Source organism: Rissa tridactyla, chromosome 7 (assembly GCF_028500815.1).
Source record: "Rissa tridactyla isolate bRisTri1 chromosome 7, bRisTri1.patW.cur.20221130, whole genome shotgun sequence".
In the NCBI taxonomy this organism is placed as follows: domain Eukaryota; kingdom Metazoa; phylum Chordata; class Aves; order Charadriiformes; family Laridae; genus Rissa; species Rissa tridactyla.
Window position 1 is genome coordinate 28,161,346 of NC_071472.1, and position 17,421 is coordinate 28,178,766.

The following is a 17,421-nucleotide window of genomic DNA, read 5'->3' on the forward strand; positions in this document are numbered from 1 at the left end:
GTGGCACACCAAGCGCTCCTAAGATTATACAAGCAATGGGTCTCTGAGGCTGCCACTCATGAGAAACAGTTTGCTATCTGAAGGCTTTGTAAAGGAACAATGGGATCAGTTGTGACTCAAAAAGGGTAGTCAACTAACCTGAAACGTGCACTGAAGCTGTGCAGCTGCTTTTACCAACACTGTTTTTCACCTCAAAAGTATATTCTCCACTGTCTTCTAGTCCTGCATTGAGGATCTTAAGCCCAGATACTTTGTTGAAGAAACTGATTTTATATTTATGGTCAGTGGACAGTTCATTCCCATCCTTAAACCACCTAGCAGTAAGCTCTGGCGTGCCGTCTACTGTGCATTCCAGAGTACAAGAGTCTCCAGCTGTAACTTTGACTGGGCCTGGCTTCTCTACAATGACTGCAGGTTCTGCAATGAGATGCAAATCACAGAATTTTTAAAAACAACAATGCAATGGTAATTTTAAAGCATCTTAAAACACGTGTGTTTTATCTCATGCTACCAACCTAGCACTGTCAGCGTGGCAAAGCATTCCTGAACTCCAGCATCATTTTTTATCTGACAAACGTATTTCCCAGCATTGGCTGGTTCTGCATTTCCAATCCGCATAGTTGCAATGTTTTCTGAATAGGAGATCCAAAGATTGTCACTTTCTCTAATGATTTCCCCTTTGTCTTTTAACCATAGAACGGAAATGGGCTGTGATCCTTCTACTGCAGCCTGCAGTTCAATCGACTCCCCAACTACGACAGTGAGATCACTCAGCTTCTTCACAAAGGTTGGTGGTGCTATTTAAGAGAAGATATTTAACAGTAAAAAACATTCCAGGAGCGGAAAAGTAGGAGGAGAATGACAGGAACAATGAAATGCCAAGAAGGTGCCAATCTTTATACAAACCTCTTAGTGTTACAAAGCCGATGCAGGAGTCACTTCCCACATCATTTACAGCTTTACAGTGATATTCACCAACATCTGCAGTATCCACACTGAGAATGTGAATACTAGCCAGGTAGTTCTCGGACATGACTTTATACTTCTTGCTGCTCCGAATTTCTCGTTTGTCTTTATACCATGAAATCTGGAATGGAGGGGTGCCCTGAAGCTCACATTCCAGGTGAATATCAGACCCTTTCAAGATCTGGACTGGATGGGGCTTCTTGGTAAAAATGGGGGGTGCTGAAAAAAAAAAAATGGGGTTAAAGTTTGTGTTATTTGAGCAAAGAAGATTAAAGAGGACAAACTATTCAAGCAGCCCTTCTAATGCTGAACAGCAAAGACAAACCATAAATAAGAAAGATTTCCCACAACATAACAAACAGGCAAAAGATTTGCCATCTATTCAGACAAGTTTTCGCCTCTCTGACTAAAGAGAGTGGGATTTAACATCTTTTCCACAAAGAAGGACTCACACAGATAGAAAGGCAAGGAAAGATCCAGGATTCTGACCTTTTACTTTCAGTGAGGTAGTGGTGCTTGCACTACCCGCCGGATTCTGAGCTTCGCAAGTGTAGTCTCCGCTGTCTTCAACACTGAGGTTGTGCATTTCGATGACTGCCACCGAATCCACAAAGGACATTCTGTATTTTTCACTGGGATGGATCTGGGTTTCACCTTTGTACCAGGTGACTCTGATTTCTGGAGATCCACCTATTTTGCATTCATACTTAGTGGAATCATGCTGTTTCACAAGTCTTGAGGAGTCTAGTTTCTTAATAAACCTTGGTGGTTCTGGAAAGCCGAAAAGGGGAGATGATGCTTTAAACTGGGCTGATTCTTTCAATAAGCAGGGAAATACATAACAGAGAACATAAACTTTAGGGACTTATGCAAACATTCTAATTTTGCAATCACTGTGAATTATTTTTTAGATATTTTCAAGTTGGTCCAAGATCTATACTAGGAAAGAAACAAATTCTCTATCTGTGTTTTGGTTAGTTTCTCCTTACTTTATTGTCCCACTCTACTTCTCCTTTTATGTATTCAGTACAGATCAGCTGACGTGGTTTTAAGCAATATCCTCTTGCAGTGCATGAGCAATAAAAATGCCTGACGGAATTGCAAAAATCCAAACTGTTTAACCAAGAAATATTATTAAAAGCATTTATGCTGAGCATTTTAGCAACTGCTTTATATATTACTATGTCAATAATTGATATAGTTAAAAAATGTATCTGCATTATAACCTTCACACATTTATTGCAAAGCCAAGCATAAAGGTGCATATAAGGAATAAAAGTCGAGGAGCTTAGGCAGTAAACAAAAGAGGTTCAAAATTTGCTGAGAAGAATTGTGAGATGGCTGCTATCACAGAAATTGCTGTTAAAGGTCCTGCGACTGAAAATTAAACCGGATGGTTACATTTTGTTATATAAGTAGAGAAAGGAGTGGAGGTTTGACACTTTTCATAAAAAGTACCACATGGATGATTCAGAATCACAAGACTGAATGCTCTTAGATCAAAGATATAACTGGTGAAACCAAGAGGTGGTAATGTGGGCACAATAAACAAATCTCTCTGCAAAACAGGATGAAGTGCCTCTTTCTGCATCTGTCTGTAAAGTGTAGGAAGAATATCTATTTTATTGTGGGTTATTTCAATCTGTGGGACATTTGCAGAACATCCTATGTTGTTAGTAACAAAACTTCCTTAGAGTTTCTAAAAATAGAAATGATGACTTGTTAACACAAGGACACTTGGAAACTTAGTAATTTACTATCAGATTTCACTTTGACAAAGAGTTGATTATCTATCTGCATACTAACAGTTGTTGAGTCCTCACACCCTAATGCCATTCCTTTCCAAAAATTAAGATATACAAGTTAGTAAGGTATATACTTAGAATGTAAAGCAGTTTCTAGAGCCTAAAGCAATAGTTAAAACTACAGATTGTAAATATTAGATGTTAAAGTGGGAAAGTTAATAAAAAACTGGGAAATTTTCAATGTCAGTTGAACAAAAGATCTTAATTCTACAAAGTAAAGGCAGTGTGTCATAGAAGTGAGACAGCATCTGCTCAAATTAAACACATGCAAATCAATGCACACAAATATCTTGCCCTTCCAAGTTCTATAGAAACTAGCTGACAATGAACATCATTAATTTTACAGGCTTGGGAAATTGTACGATTTCTAAAGGATTGAAATGAGTGTCAGTGTAAGTTTAGGATCAAAAAAGAAAATAATAATCCCAGAAAAAAAAATAATTTCAGCATTTTATGAATAAAGAGCTGAAGAGCAAGACAATAAATAAGGTCAGTCAGGATCATTTTATGAATGGTAACTCCAGTCAAATAAACCTATTAGTGTTATCACTAATAACAAACAGAACTGTGATCCTGGTGGAAACAAGCTTTAAATCTTTTAAAGAGGTTAGATTTCTTGCTATAATCTTTCAATGCTTTTGTTAAGTCAAGCTACATAATAACAGCATCCCTATTTGCCACTGAATTCACAGGTAATTCACTCTGCCACACTCTTCCCACCCCCACCAAGAAAAATCCGTACTGATAGAATATACTCTACATATATATAATACATTTGACAAGAAATTATTACAAAATCTTGCTGGTGGTAGTTCAACTCCTTGTGTTATTTGTCTTAGAAAGTAAAAGTCATAGTGTTTACTCTTCAAATGTATTTGGTTGTTTTCTCCCAATTCACACAGAGGGTCAAAAAAGGAAACTCTAAACCAAACAGGGACATTTGAACGCATGCATAATTTAAGTAGTGTATTTTACATTTGTTCTTTTATAAAATCAGTAAGAATGAGACATCCGGAACAGCTATAAATAAATGCAATGTTACCACCTACATTGAGGAAATTACACTGATATACAAGTGTCACTTATACCAAGACAGTTTGATCCAGTCATAAATTTAGGTCATTGAAATGTATAAGATCCACACTCTATGTGGAGAAGTAGAGTGTTGGCAGAATGGCTATTTGTCACCAAGTCTGCCCTCAGATCCTCCAGTTTTGCTGTCTAGAACAGCGGTTTTCAATGCTTTCAGTCTGTGAAAGAGTAAAACTAATTGCACACCCAGTAAAATTACATTTAAGTCTCATAAGTGAACTGAGTTTCTCCCAGTAACCTTTCTCTCCCCTGGACAACTTAGTGAATGTCGGTGCTGGAGAAAGACCTTAAGGAAGACAGATTTTGCTGGCCATTCATAGAGAGTCATAAAGAGTGCATAAAGAGTCAGAGTTAACATTTCAATGGAAGAATCCCTTTGATAAGACAAATCACATACTGTACCAGACCAGAAGAAAGATGAGTAAGTATTTAAGTATTACAATAATATTTAAATGAAATAAGACATCTCAGCGTAGCCTCTTGTAAAGGTTGTTAGTTTCACACACGTCTGCATTCATGGCTTTGTTTTCCAGGTGTCTGCCTTGCAACGAAAAGCCTCGTGAACACTAAAGCTCATAGCAATACCTTGTACAGCCAGCTGAGCTGCGCACGCATCCTTTCCAACACTGTTGCTGGCAGTACATGTGTAGAGTCCAGCATCCCCTTTACTGACTTTTAGGACCGTCAAGCTAGCTGTGTTTTCCACCAGCGTCATCTTGTAGTTGCCACCTGGACGGATCTCTCTGTTGTCTCTGGTCCAAGTAATCCTCATGGGAGCAGAGCCAGTCAAGTGGCACTTAAAGGTTGCACTTTCCCCTAATGCCACATCAATAGATACCGGCTTGATGTCAAAGAAGGGGGCTTGTAGATGTTCTGCAAAGAGGAATGCATGGCAGAGTTCACCACCAAGCCCTCCACAACACACAATTCAACATGCTATGCCCATGCTCCCTGTCCACCATACAATGGGCAGAGTGGGAAAAAAGGTGAAGAAATAAAAGAGCAAAGACATACAAAAGATCTTTGTTTAAGTGTGAGCTACAAACCTGTGAGGAGAAGTTTGGCGCTGGAAGATGCAGTCCCCAGAGCGTTTTGGGCTGAGCAAGTATATTGGCCACAGTAAGCCATACTAGTTTCCAAGATCTGGAGAGTCGCAACATTGTTTAAGAAGGCTGATTGCACATTATCACTGTCACTTAAGAGAACCCCATCCTTGTACCAAGACACCTGGATAGGCTCTGAGCCATTTATGCGGCAATCAAATGTCACTGGAGCACCAACCACCTCCTGAATATCTTTCAGTTTTCTCGCGAATGTAGGGGGAAGCTGACGTTCTGCAAAACAATAATAATCACCACTATAAGTAGCAAGCCACACTGCCAATCTAGAATTAACTAAATCTGAAATTAATAAGAACCCGTTTCAGTAGCAACAAAGAGTTCCTACAAACTACCCCAGGAAAGAGTGGCCCTTGGCCCATCACCTTTAACGACAAGCAAAGCTGTGGAGGTGGCGAAGCCAACACTATTTTCTGCTTTGCAGATATATTCTCCAATGTCACTATCCTCCACTGTGGAGAATGCCAGCGTTGCCACATTATTCTTGAAGTGCATTTTGTAAGCCTGTGTTGATCTGAGCTTGGTTTCATCTTTGTACCAGGACACCTTGATTTCTGGCGCACCACCAATCTGGCATTTTAAGATCAAGGGCTCGCCAACCTTCACCTCCACACGGTCCAGGTGCGTGACAAAATAGGGTGGTTCTAGGGAAGGAGAGAGCATGGTGAGCAGAGAAGGAGCATCACTGGGGTGCCTTAGGGGGATCGGGGTGATGTGTACCTAAGATGGATACAAGGCTGTGGCAAACATCCCCACCCGCCTCATTTGCCACCTCACAGGTGTATTCGCCTTCATCACTCTTGGTGCTGTTGAAGATTTCAAGAATGCCAGATTTGTCAGTAGTTGTAACACTGCAACGTGGAGACTGAGCGATGGGCGTGCCATTTCTTTTCCAGGTGACAGAGATGGGAGGGGTGCCTGTGTAGCTGCTTTCCAGCACAATGGACTTCCCCTGCTCCACACTGAAATCACTTAATTTCTTCACAAAGACTGCAGGCTCTGTGGGGAGGCATAGATCAATAGTGAGAGGGACAGATGTGGCAGGGCTGCAGGCAGAGCGTGAAGGAAGAGACCTGTGCATACACGCACACACACAAACACACCTTTCACAAAGAGTTGGGTTGTGCATGAGGCACTGCCAGCATCATTTGTGACCATGCAGGCATAGTCCCCGCTCTGGCCTGGCTCCACATTGTAGAGCTGCAGCTGTGCCACAGACTCGTCCAGAGAGATGAAGCAGTTGCTGTCTGGCACCAGCTCCCTGATGCCTCGGAACCAGGTCACTTTGAAGGGAGTACTACCCTTGATGTAGCTGGTGAATGTCACACTTGATCCGGGCAAAACTTCCTGGGGATCAGGTGTCTTCACAAAAGAAGGTGGTTCTAAGGATCATGCAAAGAAGTGAAGAGGAGAAAGATGTTAATAGGAGAGTCTGTGGGGAAGGAAAACTGAAAGAGGTTTGAGTCCAAAAAATGAGAGAAAGAGGGAGGGAACAGAAAGAAAAAAAAAGAAAAAGAAAAAAAAAGAAGCCATGGGAAACCAGAGGGAAGAAAGAGAAGAGGGAAGAATTTTGTTGAAGGGGCTGTAGTATCCTTCCACTGACCTTGTACAGTCAAGAAGGCACTGCATTCATCAGATCCAGCCACATTGGCTGCCACACAGGTATACGGCCCTGTATCTGTGACATCCAGGGCATTCAGCTTCAAAGCACAAACATTATCCAAGAATGAGATTTCATATTTTTCTCCGCTAACAATCTCATTTCCATCCTGAAACCAGGCCACAGATATGGGGGATGTGCCTGACACTTTACACTCCAGAAGCACTGAGGATCCCAGTACCCCATTTGTTTCCTTTAGTTTTCTTGAGAATGAAGGAGGAACAAGACGATCTAAGTAGGACAGGACAGAAGAACAGCAAGAAAAGTGTTGAGGTTTTTTAACGGGGTAGGAAAAGGGGAAAAAAAAAGCTTCCTTTAAAGAGAAGCGTGAACAACAGAGACATAGAGCTGACCTGAAACATCAACGGAAGTAGTGCAACTGCTGTCCCCCACCTCATTGTGCACCTCAAAAGTATACAGGCCCCTGTCACCCCTGTCTGCAGAAAAGACTTTCAAAGTGGATATATTGTTGAAAAAGGTAATTTGGTATTTGCGGTCACTCCTTAGTTCTCTGCCGTCTTTGTACCACTTAGTGATAAGTTCAGGTGTTCCTCCTACTTTGCACTCCAAGGTAAAAGGATTGCCAGCCATTACTGTGATTGGCTCTGTCTTCTCTAAGATGACTGCCGGTTCTGAAATAGGAAGGGAGGGGTCAGTGTGTCATGAGGAAATCTACCCACAAACCAGTGAGCACAGGATAGAAGCAGAAAACAAAGGCTGGTAGACGCAATTGAGCAAGTTGTAAGATATAGTACCTGTGAAGCAGGCTATACCCACCTAGGACTTGTAAAAAGGCAGAGCACTCCCGCATACCAGCATCATTTTTGATCTGGCAGATGTACTTCCCAACGTCAGCTCCCACTGCACTGGCAATCTCAAGAGTTGCAATGTTGTCCATAAACCACATTTGGACATTTTCACTCTCTCTAATAACTTCTCCCTTGTCCTTGAGCCAGACAACAGAAATTGGTTGGGATCCTTCCACCACTGCCTGCAGGGCTGTTGGCTCCCCGATGAATATTGCAGTGTCACTCAGCTTCTTGGCAAAGCGTGGGGGTTCTGATGGCAAAAACAAGGAGGCAGAGGAGGGTTAATCTTGCATGCCTGCTTGGAAGAGAGACAGCCAGGAGATCAAGAAAAGAGAGTGGTGATGCTGTTGATTCTTTAGCATACAAACCTTTGAATTTCACTGGACAGGTGCACGTGTCGCTTCCCACTTCATTCATAGCTTTGCACTGATATTCTCCAGTATCTTGAGATTCCAGGTTGAGAATATGAAGACTGGCAATGGAGTGCTTTGCTGTCACCTTGAACTTCTTGCTGCTCCTGACCTGCCTCCGATCCTTGAACCAAGCCACCTCAAAGGGTGGAGTGCCTGCTATCTCACACTGAAGGATAACATCTGAGCCTTTAAGTGTGTCCACAGGGCTCGGCACCTTGCTAAAAACAGGTGGTTCTATAAAAGAAGAATCACATCACAATGTGTGAGCCTGCTTCCCTGGGTGGGTTTCTGGATTGTAGCAGCAGGCAACATATTCAGGAAGGGGGCCTACACTTATTCTTGTAAGCCCATATTTAGCTTCCAAATATGTGGCCTCACCTCTAAAAAATGCTGAGCTCCCGGCATCTCTCAGCAAGCCATCCCAGCTCTCAGAGTCCCAAGGGCAGAAAATGTGACACTTCTGCACCTGTTTGGAGTCAGTGCCCAGTGCCCCTCCCCAAAATCCACTCTCCTCTCTCTCCAGGACCACATTCCAGCTTTCCCTGCCTCGTTCTAGTCATGAAAGCTATCATCAGTAAGGCTCAGCAACAAGCCTCCTCTTCCGTCTTAAATTTCATTCCTGCCAGGATCACAGTATATAAAGAGGAGGCAGAGGGATGGTTGCAAAGTATGCCCAGCTCCCTCACCATGGCTGGTGCTCCATCTAGTCTGTGCTTCCCTTGTGACTTGACAAGCTTCCTTATTCATCTCCTAATTGACTGAAATGGGGAGACAAGGGAATGGCTGCACAGTGCTGGACACCCACCACTATTTCCTGCCTGGTCTCCACAGCTTAAACACAGCAGCGTTTGACTGTGAGAGCAGCTGGAGAGACACTGCCCCAGCAGCCACCAACTGCCATAGCAGCAGCTCCCTGTCCAGGGGGATGGGCAGCTGGGAGTGGGCCCAGAAGCCAGGGATTCAGGTGGTGTGTGGATCCATGCTGCTAACCTTTCACTGTGACTGAAGCACTGCAGCTGGCTGTGCCGGCAGAGTTATGGGCTTCACATATGTAATCACCGGCATCTTCAGTGTTGGCACCCAAGATGGTTAGCGTTGCCACGGAGTCTACAAAGGACATGTGCAGCCTGTCGCTCGCCTGGAGTGCCTGATCATTTTTGTACCATGTGATTCTGATCTCTGGCGTGCCACTGATTTTACATTCAAGTTGAACTGTGTCTCCCTGCTTCACGAACCGCAAAGCTTCTGGCTTCTTGATGAACTTGGGAGGTTCTGCAGAACAGAAGAAGTATGTAGGGAGTGACAGTATACTTGCTTGCCATGTGAAATCTTCAGTGCTGAGCAAGAGTTATGGGGAGCACAAGAGTAGTGGGGCACAAGAAAGTAAGCTTGCTACAGCAGCTGGCTGTCGCCCCAACCAGAGTTTTCTCTCAAGGAAAGACGCAAGAAGGAGAAAAGAAGGCAAAGACAACAACTAAAACTATGTTCTGCCAACTCAGGAGCCTGCTGTATCAGACAATTGGAGCTGTAAAAAACACATGAAGGACAATTGCTCCACCCAGGGGAAATTTTGCTCTTACCTTCGAGGAGTGAAAATATCCCCAGGCCAGCATGAAGGATTTGACAAGCCCTTCACCCCCAGGAGCAGCAGAAACACGGTAGGGAGAGTTTCACTTGCTTACACACCTTTAAAGCGTATTTCTGCACGAAGAACTTAAGTGATTCATAGTCTAGATTAAATCAGCAATTTACAACTCCAATTGAAATCTTTAGCAAATTTGAAAGAGTAACTAATGCTGGCCTACAAATGCAAGGTAATTTTATTTACCGTATCACCATTTTCCATATAATTGCTATGTGTGAATACCACTGTGACTGTAGTTTAAGCACTAATGACAGAGTAAAAAGCAGGGTGAGCGCAACTCTCCATACAAACAGCTGCACAAAGGGACCTTTCCCTTTGGAGATTTTGCAGGCGCACAAGGCTTCTACTGTCATACAGTATGCTAGAAGAAGGTCAACACATGATGTATGTCTGCCATCTGGAAAGCTACTTTCTGTATATTTCCAAACTGAAAAGGGTGGAAGATGAGACTCAGTAACAAAGAGGTCTCTTTGCCCAAGAGAAAGAAAACACACCAATGAGGGTGACTTAATCTTAATACCTTTGACACTGAGTTGGGCTGAGCAAAAGTCTTTCCCAGCTTCGTTACTAGCTTGGCAAGTATATTGGCCAGAGTCTCCTTTACCCACTCTGAGCACTCGAAGGTGAGCTGTGTTGGCTACAAAAGTAATATTGAAGTTTCCTCCAGTTCGGATCTCCCGACCATCCTTGGACCAGGTGATGTGCATTGGCTGGGCTCCAGTAACATGGCATTCAAAGTCAGCACTTTCTCCAAAAGGCACATCAATAGATTCTGGTTTGGTGTCAAAGACAGGTGCTTGCTTGGGTTCTAGAAACACAAGAAAACATTTTAATACTCATAACTCAAGCAAATGCTAATCCGACACACAGATACAATTGCACGCAGGAAATGGGAAGGGGGAGCCTGTAATCCAGGCAGAATTTTTGTAAGCCAACACACCTGCCACTGTGAGCCGAGCACTTGAGGTGGCAGTGCCCACAGCGTTGGTGGCTGTGCAGGAGTACTGCCCGGTATGATTCAACTCAGTTCGCACCAGCTGCAGCACTGCAACATTATCTACAAAGGATGTGTGCACGTTGTGGTCATCACTTAGCAGCACACCATCTTTATGCCAAGTCACAGTAATGGGCTCTGAGCCATTGAGCCGACACATAAGTTTAAGGGGTAAACCGACAGGGTGCTCGATGTCCTTTAATTTTCTTGCAAAGGAAGGTGGTCGTTTGCGCTCTAGAAGAAAGCAAGTAAAGGATAAATATGCCCCAGGAAGCAATTTTTTTATAGTTTTGCAAGAGCAAAAGAATTTGTAGTAAGCTAATATAAAATCATCACCTTGAACTGTTAAGAGAGCCTTTGTAGATGCAGTTCCTACACTGTTTTCTGCCTTGCAGGTATATTCTCCACTGTCATTGCTAACCACTTTGTTGAAAATTAGTGTAGCAACATTGTCTTTAAAGAACACTTTGTACTCAGGAGTAGACCTGAGTTTTGTGTCACCTTTATACCAAGACACAGTGATTTCTGGTGTTCCAGCAACATGACATTGCAATGTTGTATAATCCCCGACTGACACCTCAAGAGGTTCCAAGTGTGTAACAAAATAGGGAGGTTCTAAAAAAGAGAAGCAATTAGATAGGCTCATTATAGTGCCAGGCCTTGGAAAGCATACACTTGGAAGAACAGGCAAGAAAAAGAAGTAAAGGGAGCACACACCTAGGGTAGACACTACAGCCTCACAAACATCTCTTCCTGCCTCATTTTCAACATGGCAGGTATATTCTCCTGCATCTTCTTTGGTGCTGTCAACTATTTCCAGGATGCAGGATTTCTCTGTGGTGGTGATGCTACACTTCTGAGATTGAGAGATGGTGTAGCCGTTCTTCTTCCATGTCACAGAGATGGGGAGGCTGCCTGTGTAAGTGCCCTCCAAGATGATGGGCTTGCCAGGCTCCACATACTGATCGCTCAGTTTCTTCACAAAGACAGCTGGCTCTAATGAAGGATAAGAAGTCACAAATATTGAGCACAGCACGAGAAATGGAAGGAAGGAAACAATATTTTAAGGTGAATAGAGAGACACAATTTTTACAAACCTTTTACTGTAAGGTGTGTTGTACAATTTGCCCTGCCAGCATCATTAGTCACTAGACAAGTGTACTCTCCACTTTGGAGAGGAGTTACATCAAATAATTCAAGCTCCACGATGGAGTCCTCCAAGTAGATATTGCATTTGTCCCCTGGCACAAGCTCATTGGCCCCTTTAAACCAGTTCACCTTAAAAGGAGGGGTTCCTCTGATAACACATGTAAAAGTGATGCTTGTGCCTGGCAAGACATCCAGAGGCTCTGGTGTCCTCTCAAAAGAAGGTGGTTCTAAACACACAAGAGAAAAAGAGAGATCAAACAGGTTGCTAGAGCATAACCCTGGCATTTCCACATACCATGTGAAAGCAGAGAACAAAATCTTTATTTTCCGGTAAGTAATTTCCCCTGAGTATATTTACAAAAGACCAAAGGCAATTTCAAGAGAGAAAGAGAAAAGAATAGCTCAGAGAGCTTCCTGACCCCCCGTATACTGACCTTGTACGGTCAATACAGCACTGCATTCATCTGAACCAGCTATGTTGGTAGCTTTGCAGGTGTAAGTTCCAGTATCTGAGTTGCTCAGTGAATTCACTTCTAAAACACATAGGTTATCTGAAAAGGAGATTTGGTGTTTTTCCCCATTGACTAACTTATGTCCATTTTGGAACCAGGCAACAGAAATAGGAGGTGAACCCGACACTTTGCATTCCAGCAATGCTGAGGAACCCAGGACACAAGGGGTTTCCTTTAGTTTTCTTGTGAAAGAAGGAGGAATGATTCGATCTGCATAACAAAACATAATAAATCCATAGTTAGAGAAAAAAGGAGGGAAGGAACGGAAGAGAGGAAAGAGAACATGACCAAAAGAAAGTTTTTGTAAAAGATAGAAGACAAGCAACCCAACCAACCTAAAACATCAACCGATGCTGTGCAACTGCTTTTCCCCACGTCATTCTGCACTGCGAAAGTGTACAATCCACCATCTTCCTTTTCTGCATCCATAATTTTAAGTGTAGATACTTTATTGACGAAAGTAATTCTGTATTTTTGGCTGCTGGTCAGCTCTTTGCCATCCTTGAACCACCCAGTGGAAAGCTCTGGTGTGCCTGCCACTTTGCACTCCAAAGTACAGGCGTCTCCTATAGTAACTCTCATTGGCTCTGCTTTCTCTACAATGACTGCAGGCTCTGGAAGGAGAGATGGGTAACATGTATGGTGAAAATAGGATTTGATTGGTACTACCTCTAAGTATTATAGCACTCTGAGATGGGGCTTACACATTTGATATTAAGGATACCACCATTTGTTGGGTCAGGGAATTTTTTCAGCTCTGATTTTTCCACCCTTTATTCTACCCTAAAATGGGGATTTCAGATGCTCTCCAAAATGAAGTAAAAATACTTTTAAATTCCTCGGAGAGAAATGCAATTGTCTGTCCCTCTCCAAGCAGGTGTGAGCAGAAGACACAACTTAGAAATCCAGTCACCCATCACAGTGTAGAGGGCTGTGGTTCCTTTCACCCCTATCCCTGGACAACTGGAAATAGGGAACCTGACTACTGCTTCCTGGGGACACAAGGATTCTCTGTTTTGATTGTTTTGAACCCAGTAGCATAAGCAAAGCATACAGCTGACAGTAAATAGCCAAGTTCCTAACTTTAAAAAAATCTCTTATGAACTTGTGCTTTTTACCAACCTAAAATAGTTAAGGTAGCCATGCACTCGCGACTTCCAGCATCATTTGTGATCTGACAGGTGTATTTTCCAGCACTGCTTGTCTCTGTGCGCACAAGTTGTAAAGTTGCAATATTTTCTATAAATGTGATCTTCGTGTTCTCGCTTTCTCTAATAATTTCCTCTTTGTCTTTAAGCCACTGCACAGAAATTGGCGGAGAGCCCTCCACTCTTGCTTGTAACTCCACTGGTTCACCAACCACAACAGTCATGCTGTTTATTTTAGTCAAGAATTTTGGTGGTTCTGAAGAAGAAATATGTAGTTATAGTAATAACTCACAGTGTTTATGTAAAGAAGAGCAATGCAGTGCCATTGGGAGCACTGTAGAAGGCATACATGCCAATACTTTACCTTTCAGCTTCACAGTGCAAAAGCAAGTGTCACTTCCTACGTCGTTCTGTGCTTTGCACTGATATTCGCCAACATCTGCAGCTTCAACATTAAGAATGCGAACACTTGTATGGTAGTTTTTGGCTGTAACTTTGTACTTCTTACTACTGCGGATTTGTCTCCTGTCTTTGTACCAGGTAACGTCAAATGGTGGTGTTCCTGAAATCTCACATTCCAGGCTAACCTCAGTTCCTCTCAGCATGTCTACTGGAGAGGGCTTCCTGCTAAAGACAGGAGGTTCTAACAAAGGAAGAAAGGAACATTTTTAGAAAGGAGTCTGGAGTTATTTGACCAAAACCAGTTTACTAATGCCAGCTTCTACACAACAAGATTGCTGAGAAAATCGACAGAATGGGCAAGGACTTTCCTCATTTTCTGGGCACATCATGAAATGATCTTGCAGGTATGTGAGTATTCAGAGCTCTTAGCTCCTCTATAGAAAAGGTAAACAGAGGGGTGACCCTTGGCAGAGAGGGTACAGGCCTCATTTAGCAGGTAGTAGTCTCAAATACAGAGTGTAAAGCTGACACTGATCAGTTTGGGTCTGCTATTTTTCTTCACATTTCAGCTCCTTGATATAACAATTCCCACTGTGATCTGTCTTGGACATTGACAATCATAGAACTAGGGAACACCTAGCTTAGGACTCATCTGCATTGAGAATAACCTCTCTTGTTCAGGCCCTGGCAGAGGGGGTGAGGGGGTATCAAGAAACAAATATGACATGAAGAAAAAGGCAGTCCTGAAAAAAGAAATTAATCTCACCATCCTGTGGATTTCCAAGGGATAAAACCACCAGGGAGCAATAGGATGTAGTCAGAGAACATGAGGGTGGCTAACCTTTCACTGTGACCTTGGTGCTACAGCTGGCCTTGCCGGCGGGGTTGTGAGCTTCACAGATGTAGTCACCGCTCTCATCAGTACTGAGGTGATTCATTTCAAGCACAGCCACGGAGTCAATGAATGATGTCCGGAATTTTTCACTGGCAACAATTTCATGGTCATTTCTGAACCACACTACTTTCATCTCTGGAGATCCACTTACTTTGCACTCAAGCCGGGCTGAGTCACCCTGCTTGACTACTTTCGCCGCCTCTAGCTTCTTAGCAAACTTGGGTGGTTCTAAAAAACCAGAAAAGTGGGGTCAGGAAGGTATGAATCAATACTGGAAAGAAAAGAGGAGGGAAAGAGCCAAACAACTGTGGGTTGCAAACACAGGGTGGGGAATTCACTTGGCAGAGTATCAAAGATCACTGAGGTGTGTTTGGGAAAGAGGAAAGAAAAGAAATAGACAAGAAGACTGCAACACAACAAGAATGAGTGCACACCTGTTACCATCAATGTTGTAGTGCAAGAGTCACTGCCAACGTCATTTGAAACGTGGCAAGTGTAGTGCCCACTCCTAGAAGCATCCACTGAATAGAGGGTTAAGAACCCAGTTGACCCTTCAATCCCAATGAAACAAGTTGGACCAGATACAAGTTCTAAGTCTTCTTTGAACCACTTTACTGTAAAGGGTGGTGTTCCTTTTAGTGTGGCCTTAAACTCCACTGTGGAATCTGGGATGGCTTGCTGGCTTTCAGGTTTTACTAAGAAGCTTGGTGGCTCTGCAGTTTTTAAGACAAAGAAATATTCAGTTACTTCAGAAATGTCTAAGAATGAAGAAAATTAGTGAGGTAAGCATGAAGACCAAGTTTTCAGCATTAATATTAAGAGTTATAAGAGTGTTGTGTTAGCATAAGATTTAAGATATTTTCCCAGCATCTATCACAAATAAGAAGTAGTAAGAGTTTCAAACCTTTCACAGTCAGGACAGCACTGCAAGAATCATTCCCAGCAACATTAGAGACACTGCATGTGTAATTTGCACTGTCTGCCAGTTCTAGATTAGCAATCTCGAGTGACACAGTGTTCTCATGGCACAGGCTTCTATATTTTGCACTGTCAGTTATTTCTTTGCCATCCTTAAACCATTTTGCAGTAATGGGGAGTGATCCAGAAACTTTGCACTCCATTTGGATAGAAGATCCCAGAATGGTATCCTTTTTGGTTAGCTTTTTGATAAATGCAGGAGGAATTGATTGATCTGCCCAACACAAAAAATGGCAAAAACACACTGGTTACTTTCTTGCCTATCTTTCACAAACAGAGGTTATAATTTTTTCATTCCCTCCCTGCTGGATTGGCGAATTTGCCAAATGACAATACAAACCTAGCACAGTCAGAACAGCTTCACAGGTGCTACTTCCGAAGTCATTTTCAACCTTAAAACTGTATGTACCGCTATCCTCCTTTGATACAGGTTCGATCCTGAAACTGGCCACGTTGTTTTCAAAGCTCATTGTGTAGTATCTACTGGGCAGGAGCTGTTTGCCATCTTTGTACCATCTTATTCGGAGCTCTGGTGTTCCAGCCACAGTACACTCCAAAGTCACAGGGTCTCTTTCAGTGACTTTAAGTGATTTAGCCTTTTCTATGATTTGTGCAGGCTCTGAGGTATAAAGTGTATAAAAATGGCAGTTAGCTACACAGATAAAGGACTGACTTTCCAAGTACTCATCAAGGATGAGCTTCAAGGGTCACACCTTGTACACACCTTGTACAAAAAGCAAAGCAAAGCACTTCTCCACGCCAGACTCATTCTTTGCCTGGCAGGTGTATCTCCCTCTGTGGCTGAGATCAACATTGGTAAGCTTCAGTGTGGCCACGCTGTTCTCAAAGGTAATATGGTGGTGCTCATCGTCTTCTAGTATTTTCTCATCTTTTATCCATGACACAGATAAGGGTTGAGCGCCTGCTACAACGCACTGGAAGACTGCAGTTCCTTTCAAAATGCTAGTGATGTTCTCCAGCTTCTTGACAAAGGACGGTGGTTCTGTGGTGTGAGGTTTTGTTCGTTGTTTGGAAGAGAAGTCATGAAAAGGGAAGAGGGGAAAGAGAGATCATATAGAGTCATCCTAGTCACTACAGTTTAGCTAGGGGATGTAATGTTTGCATTATCCTTCCTAGAGGACTGACCTTTCAAGCTGAGCCTTGTGCTGCAGGAACAGCTCCCACCTTCATTTGATATAATACACTGATATTCACCAACATCTGCAACATCACAGTTAGTCACATTAAGAGTAAATACTGATTCTTTGGTGGAGATGGCATATTTCTTGCTGCTGAACATCTCCTTGTTGTTCTTCAGCCACTTCACCTCAAATGGAGGAGTACCAGTCACCTCACACTCAAGTGTGGCCTCCAAACCCTTCACTACCTCGGTGGGTCTCAACTCTCGAACAAATGTTGGAGGCTCTACAAAGAGGAATGAGGGAAAAGTAGATAGTAATGTTGAACGGTTTGGAGGGGAGAAGTAGTCTCCCCTGCGCCATCACCCCAGCTATGCAGCATGATAAAAAGATGTTCAAAACCAACCTTTTACTTTCAGCTCGATGCTGCAGCTCTCACTACCTGCATCATTGTGGGCTTCACAAACATAAATCCCACTATCTGACACGCTGGCTTGAGTGACTTTCAAAGTGGCTAAACCGTCTACGAAGGAGATGCCATACTTAGCTTGGTCAGTCACTTCATTCCCATCCAGGTACCATGTGATGTGGATCTCTGGTGTGCCTACTACCTGGCACTCAAAAGTGGTGGACTGTCCTTCACGCAAAGCTACTACAGAAGTTGGCATCTGAATAAATCTGGGAGGCTCTAGAAGG

The 17,421-nt window shown here is 43.0% G+C and overlaps 1 protein-coding gene across 39 annotated transcripts in view; it reads right to left on the reverse strand.

Moving 5' to 3' along the window:
- The window catches only part of TTN (titin), a 244,262-nt gene that overhangs the window by 164,656 nt on the left and 62,185 nt on the right, over positions 1–17,421 (reverse strand). For 35 of the 39 annotated variants that reach the window (XM_054210417.1, XM_054210392.1, XM_054210385.1 and 32 more), the window contains 30 exons: positions 17,132–17,413; positions 16,733–17,011; positions 16,311–16,589; positions 15,927–16,205; positions 15,513–15,800; positions 15,043–15,321; positions 14,555–14,836; positions 13,676–13,954; positions 13,286–13,567; positions 12,499–12,777; positions 12,086–12,373; positions 11,600–11,878; positions 11,220–11,498; positions 10,839–11,117; positions 10,449–10,736; positions 10,029–10,316; positions 8,854–9,135; positions 7,819–8,097; positions 7,419–7,700; positions 6,995–7,273; positions 6,585–6,872; positions 6,085–6,363; positions 5,702–5,980; positions 5,347–5,625; positions 4,910–5,197; positions 4,449–4,736; positions 1,456–1,737; positions 907–1,185; positions 516–797; positions 139–417 (listed from right to left, as the gene is read on the reverse strand). In XM_054210417.1, the coding sequence (XP_054066392.1) occupies positions 139–417; positions 516–797; positions 907–1,185; positions 1,456–1,737; positions 4,449–4,736; positions 4,910–5,197; positions 5,347–5,625; positions 5,702–5,980; positions 6,085–6,363; positions 6,585–6,872; positions 6,995–7,273; positions 7,419–7,700; positions 7,819–8,097; positions 8,854–9,135; positions 10,029–10,316; positions 10,449–10,736; positions 10,839–11,117; positions 11,220–11,498; positions 11,600–11,878; positions 12,086–12,373; positions 12,499–12,777; positions 13,286–13,567; positions 13,676–13,954; positions 14,555–14,836; positions 15,043–15,321; positions 15,513–15,800; positions 15,927–16,205; positions 16,311–16,589; positions 16,733–17,011; positions 17,132–17,413 (8,454 nt within the window). The remainder of the gene's footprint in view (positions 1–138; positions 418–515; positions 798–906; positions 1,186–1,455; positions 1,738–4,448; positions 4,737–4,909; positions 5,198–5,346; positions 5,626–5,701; positions 5,981–6,084; positions 6,364–6,584; positions 6,873–6,994; positions 7,274–7,418; positions 7,701–7,818; positions 8,098–8,853; positions 9,136–10,028; positions 10,317–10,448; positions 10,737–10,838; positions 11,118–11,219; positions 11,499–11,599; positions 11,879–12,085; positions 12,374–12,498; positions 12,778–13,285; positions 13,568–13,675; positions 13,955–14,554; positions 14,837–15,042; positions 15,322–15,512; positions 15,801–15,926; positions 16,206–16,310; positions 16,590–16,732; positions 17,012–17,131; positions 17,414–17,421) is intronic. The other 4 variants (XM_054210416.1, XM_054210415.1, XM_054210414.1 and 1 more) reach the window with 3 other exon arrangements.